At 46.8% G+C, this 6,000-nt stretch overlaps 1 protein-coding gene across 1 annotated transcript in view; it reads right to left on the bottom strand.

The window, feature by feature from the left end:
- Positions 1-4,887: 4,887 nt before the first annotated feature.
- The window catches only part of LOC116984420 (mucin-6-like), a 152,895-nt gene continuing 151,782 nt past the window's right edge, over positions 4,888-6,000 (bottom strand). The window contains exon 43 of the mRNA XM_033038572.1: positions 4,888-4,923. Within this exon, the coding sequence (XP_032894463.1) occupies positions 4,888-4,923 (36 nt within the window). The remainder of the gene's footprint in view (positions 4,924-6,000) is intronic.

The following is a 6,000-nucleotide window of genomic DNA, read 5'->3' as shown; positions in this document are numbered from 1 at the left end:
GCCAAATGCTTTCATTCCCATTCCCACACTGACCTTTCTGTCCTGTGTCTGTCAGAGTGAGGCCAAACGCAAATTGGAGCAACAGCAACTCATATTTCACTTGGGCGGCTCACAACCCAGCAGTGTGAATATTGATTTCTCTAACTTCAAGTAACCCTTCCATCTCCCCTCTCTCCATCCCTACTCCACCCAAATTGTCTTGTTGAGTCTCATTGTCTGTAACTTATTTTCACCAAACCCACAGCTAACACTGGCCTGTTTCTTTTATCATTGTTACTTTTTTGCATATCTGTCATTCATTTGTTCTATATCTCTCCATGTCACCGTCTATATCTCTCGTTTTCCTTTCCCGACTCTCTGTCTGAAGAAGGGTCTCGACATAAAACATCACCTATTGTTTTTCTCCAGAGATGCTGTCTGACACTCCAGCTTTTCATGTCTCTCTTCGGTTTAAATCAACATCTGCAATTCCTTCCTAGACATACATAATGTTCTCCCTTCTGTTATAGACAGATCTCTCACCCACGTCTCCTCTGTGTCTTGTAGATCTGCTCTCGCTTCCCCTCCCCCCCAGTGGAACAAGGATAGCGTTCCCCCGGTCCTCACCACCACCACCTTTCATAACCAATGCAACTTCCTCCAACATTTCCGTCACTTCCAACGCGATCCCACCACCAGTCACATCTTTCGAGCTCCAACCCTTTATGCCTTCCTCAGTGACCGCTCCATCCGCAGATCCTTGGTTTCCTCGCAATCAACCCCCCCCCCCCCCTTCCCAGATACACTCCCTAAGGCCGCTGGAGATGTAATATCTGTCCTTTGCCTCCATCCAGGGACCCCAGCAGTCCTTCCAGGTGAGTCAGGGAAATTGTGCACCTCCTCTAACCTCACCTACTGCCAACAGTATGTGTTCCCCACATGACCTCCTGTTCATTGGCGAGACCAAGCGTAGACTCGCCGATCGTTTCACTGAAAACTTGCACTCTGTCCGCCAAGGCCCATTGGACCTCCCGGTTTCTAAGCATTTTAATTCCCCATCCCATTCCCATACTGATCTTTCTGTCCTGGGCTTCCTCCATTGCCAGAGTGAGGGCGCACACAAACTGAAGGAATACCACTTTATATTCCGCTTGAGTAGCTTACAGCCTAATGGTACGAACTGGACTCTCCTTGACTCCCCCCTATTTCTACCCCCTCCTCACCACCCCTGCTACTTTAGCTTCACAATTTGCAATTCTTCAACCCTGCCTAACACTTTCTGCTAATATTCTGGCCTTTGTACCAACTATTTGCTTATCAAACCTCTCCCCCCTCCCCGGCCTACACCCACATGCCATGCTTTGTTCTCCGGATCGTTACAGCCGAGAGTGATTTAATAATAAAGAAACAAAGAATTCTGCCTCTGGTAACAAGTGGATCCATGACAAGTAGCACAATTCTAGGACCGTGCAATCTGTTACTGACCTTCAGTGAGTGGACGGTGCTTGTCATATTCTGCTGGGGAGAAGAGCCAAGTTATTTAACAACAAAACAGATGAAAGGTAAAGTTTCTATTAGTCCAATGTGATAATGGACCATCAGCATCCTGCACTCCAAGGAATAAAGTCTTAGCCTGCCCAACCTTTCCATGATAACACAAGCCCTTAAGTCCTGGCAACATCCTTGTAAATCTTGCTACTTAATGACATCCTTCCCATAACAGGGCGACCAAATGAGTGTCCCGACTCTGATCATCGTATTCTAAATGCAACCACACCAATGTGTTGTACAACTCTAACATAATGTCACAACTTCTACACTCAATACGCTGACTGCTCTAGGCCAATGTATTTAAAGCCTTCTTAACCATAGATAGACACAAAATGCTGGAGTCACTCAGCAGGACAGGCAGCATCCCTGGAGAGAAGGAATGAGTGACATTTCGGGTCAAGACCCTTCTTCAGACTGAGAGTCAAGGGAAAGGGAAACAAGAGAAATAGACAGTGATGTGGAGAGATATAGAACAAATGAATGAAAGATGAATGATGATGATAAAGGAAACAAGCTATTGTTAACTGTTTGCTAGGTGAGAACGAGAAGCTGGTGTGACTTGGGTGGGCGAGGGATGGAAAGAGAGGGAATACAGTGGTTACTTGAAGTTAGAGAAATCAATATTCAATATTCATACCATTGGGTGGTAAGCTGCCCAAGCGAAATATGAGATGCTGTTCCTCCAATTTGCGTTTAGCCTCACTCCGACCATGGAGGAGGCTTAGGACGGAGAGGTCATTGTGGGAATGGGAAGGGGAATTAAAATGTTTGGCAACAGGGTGATCAGGTGAGCCCAGGCTGACTGAGCAAAGTTGTTCAGCGAAATAATCGCCCAGTCTACGTTTGGTCTCACCAATGTATAAGAGTTGACATGGATACAGTAGATGAGGTTAAATGAGGTGTAACTATCCTGTCTATCTCTTATGCCACTTTCAGGGATCTATGTATCTATACTCCCTGATCCTTCTGCCTCACAATGCTGCCCAGAGCTCTACCATTCACTGTGAAGGTCCTGCCTTTTCTAATATGATTTTTAATAGAGCAGGCAGACACACCCAAAACAGGGATGAGGAACGACTTGGTGTGTCTCGGGCTGACAGCAGGTGACTGGACAATGCCACACAGATCAGTGCCTGGGCCTCAGATATCAGCAATGTCACCAATGATTTGGCTGTGGGAAGCAAATGTGATACTTCAAGGATTGCTGGTGCCAACAAAAGTGGTTGGGATTGTGGATTGTAAGGAGGAGGTGAAGAGGCTTCAAGGAAAGAGAGGGATTGAGCGAGTGAGCAATGTCAGATCCAGTACAATGTGAATAATGTGAAGGTGACATGAACCATCGTCAGTGTTCTCTCCCCGGCCAGTATCTCCAGCGCTGAGGGCCTGGGGATACGTAGTTATATTTGACAATGAAGAAGGAGGATTCAGGAAGGTGTTGCAAATATCCAGTTCATAATCAGAAGAGAGAAATACGCAGTATACAGTACAGCTCCTCAGCCAGTGTCAGAGATAAAGGGTTCTGTCTCTGGGCATCAATAGATCCTTGACCATTATCTCAATTCAAGAACATGCAATCTGTGACTGACCTTCACCGAGAGGATGTTGCGTGTCATATTCTGCGGGGGAGAAGGATTCAAATATCACATCACAGTAAAATCCATCAACGCTGGATCCATCAGCTGACTGCTCACCCCAATCACCCAGCTACCCATCCTGGTGTGATGTCCACTGGCGAGCAGACAATAACCTGATCCGTGTGAAGAAATATGCTCACCAGAGGGAACCAGCCTCCCAACAGGAGCTCTCATGCCCCTGTCCCACTTAGGCGATTTTTTTGGCGACTAGGCTGTCACCACATGGTAGCCAGGGTGTTGCCTATATGGTCATGAGTAGCCTCCTCAGTCACCTAAAGAATCGTCGGGCTTTTCTGATCACCGCTGGATTTTGAAAACTTTTCGGTGGCAGTCAGTGACAGTTGGCTTGAAGCCAATGAGCGTAGCTTGACTTCTCCTGACCTAAGGTGGTGTCGTAGGTTGTCGCCAGGATGACGTAGGTTGTCGCTGGTGCTGACTTCGGTGAATTCCATTGGCGACTACCTACATCAACCGGCGACAGGTACCGGCGACTGAATTGTCTTAAGTTTTCTTCAGTTATCGCCGACAGGGTCGTACCTTGTCATAGCTTGTCGCGGTTGGACGTAGGTTGTCGTAGGTCTGGTCGTAGGTGGACGTCCTAATGGGCCGCCGGTTGTCGGTAGCTTGCTGGAGCTTGACATCGACTAGGAGGTAGGTTGTTGTAGTCATTGTCGTAGGGGGGTCCAGTTACCGTTTTTTCGGTGACCTGCTACGACTATGACAGTCGCCAAATAAATCGCCAAAGTGTAACAGGCCCTTCACTGACCCAGTCCTAACACAGTGGGGACCGACTTCAGCCCCCAGTTCCTGCACAGCCAACACCACAACAACATGAACAAGCTGATCAGGATGGTGTTGCAAATATCCAGTCCATAATCAGAAGAGAGAAACCCGTGATATACAGCAAAGGGAGGGAACCACCTGATAATCTGTCCGCCCTCCTTTCCCGTCAGGAACCCACTGCCCAATCTGTGGAAGAGTCTGCAGCTCCCACATTCTCATCAACGGAGGACCCACACAACACGAGTCTCCCTCCATGCTGAGCGAGTGCCCGAGAAGAAGATGGATTCACAGGACAAGCAGATCTTCACCAACTCCACAGCCAGTGTCAGAGATAAAGGGTTCTGTCTCTGGGGACAAATGGATCCTTGACAATTATCTCAATTCAAGGACATGCAATCTGTGACTGACCTTCACTAGGAGGATGGTGCGTGCCATATTCTCCGAGGGAGAAGGATTCAAATATAATTTCGCAGTAAAATTCATCAACGTTGATCACACAAACTTATTAATAAAAAAACAAATGTATGATTAAGCTTTAATTAGTTCAATGTGATGATGGAGAGATCTAGTGATCCTGTGGTATAACAGCCGCTACTTGGAACAGGATCTGGAGGCAACACAGTCTTGAGCAGCTGCATGCTCACCCCAATCATGTGATGTCCACTGGTGAGCAGTCATCGCACCAGACAACAACCTGATCCGTGTGAAGGAATCTGTTCACAAGAGGGAGCCAGCCTCCCAACAGGAGCTCTCACTGACCCAGTCCTGTCTCAGTGGGGACTGACTTCAGCCCCCAGATCCTGCTCAGCCAACGCTGCTCCCAGGAAATAACATTGACCAGGGATAGTTGGAGAGTGTCATGGTGTGGAGACATGCTTGTGTTCACAGGAGGGAAACTGATATTAAATGTCTGCCTCTGAATCAGACTGCGACCATCACATCAGCTCACCTGGTTTGTAATAGTCATGGGGTCCTGCTGTAAAAGATGTAGTCAGATATCAGTCAAGAACAACAAGAGCACAGACTGGAGGTACACAGAGTTGACACAAGGAACTGCCAGTTTAAATAAAAAGATACAAAGTACTGGAGTAACAGCAGCCCAGGCAGCACGTCTGGAGGACAGTGAAGTGACATTTTGACGAGAATCTTCTAGACTAGAAGAAGGGTCCTAACCTGAAACGTTAACTATCCGTGCTCTCCAAAGATGCTGCCTGACCCTCTGAGTTACTGCAGCACTTTGTGGGGCTTTTTGGGTGTTCACAGATGTTCAGATGCAAACAGATCTTCACCAGCTCCTCAGCCAGTGTCAGTTTATGATGAAATGTATTTTGTGTGTTTTGTTGCTTTTTATTGGTATGACTGTATGGCAAATCAAATTCCTCGTATGTTCCAAGACATACTTGGCTAATAAAGTATGATTATGATTATGGGAATAAATGGATCCCTCACAATTATCTCCAATTAAGGACATGCAAACTGTGACTGACCTTCACTGGGTGGTGGGTAGTTGCCATGTTCTGCTGGGGAGAAAGATTCAAACATCACTTCACCGTAAAATCCATCAACACTGATAATACAGATGCATTTAAATAACAGGTCGAAGGGACTGAACGTATACAACATGGTAAAAGGCCCTTTGGCATAGCTTGTCCATGTCAACCAAATGCACCACCAGAACTAATCTGATTTGCCTATGTTAGGCCAAAATGCTCTGAAAATGTATTTCTATACACCTGTCCAAATGATTTTTAAATCCTGTTATAGAACCTGCCACAATAATATGAAGATCCAGTCCATAATCAGAAGAGAGAACCCCGTAGTTTACAGCAAAGGGAGGGAACCACCTGATAATCTGTCTGCCCTCCTTTCCCGTCAGGAACCCACAGCCTTATCTGTGGAAGAGTCTGCAGTTCCCACATTGACCTCATCAACGGAGGACCCACATATCACGAGTCACCCTCCATGCTGAGCGAGCGCCCAAGAAGACAGATTCACTGGACAAGCAGATCTTCATCAACTCCACAGCCAGTGTCAGAGATAAAGGGTTCTGTCT

Source organism: Amblyraja radiata, chromosome 20, assembly GCF_010909765.2.
Source record: "Amblyraja radiata isolate CabotCenter1 chromosome 20, sAmbRad1.1.pri, whole genome shotgun sequence".
Lineage (NCBI taxonomy): Eukaryota > Metazoa > Chordata > Chondrichthyes > Rajiformes > Rajidae > Amblyraja > Amblyraja radiata.
The sequence above is the reverse complement of the archived record's forward strand: the minus strand, read 5'-3'. Positions and strand labels throughout refer to the sequence as shown.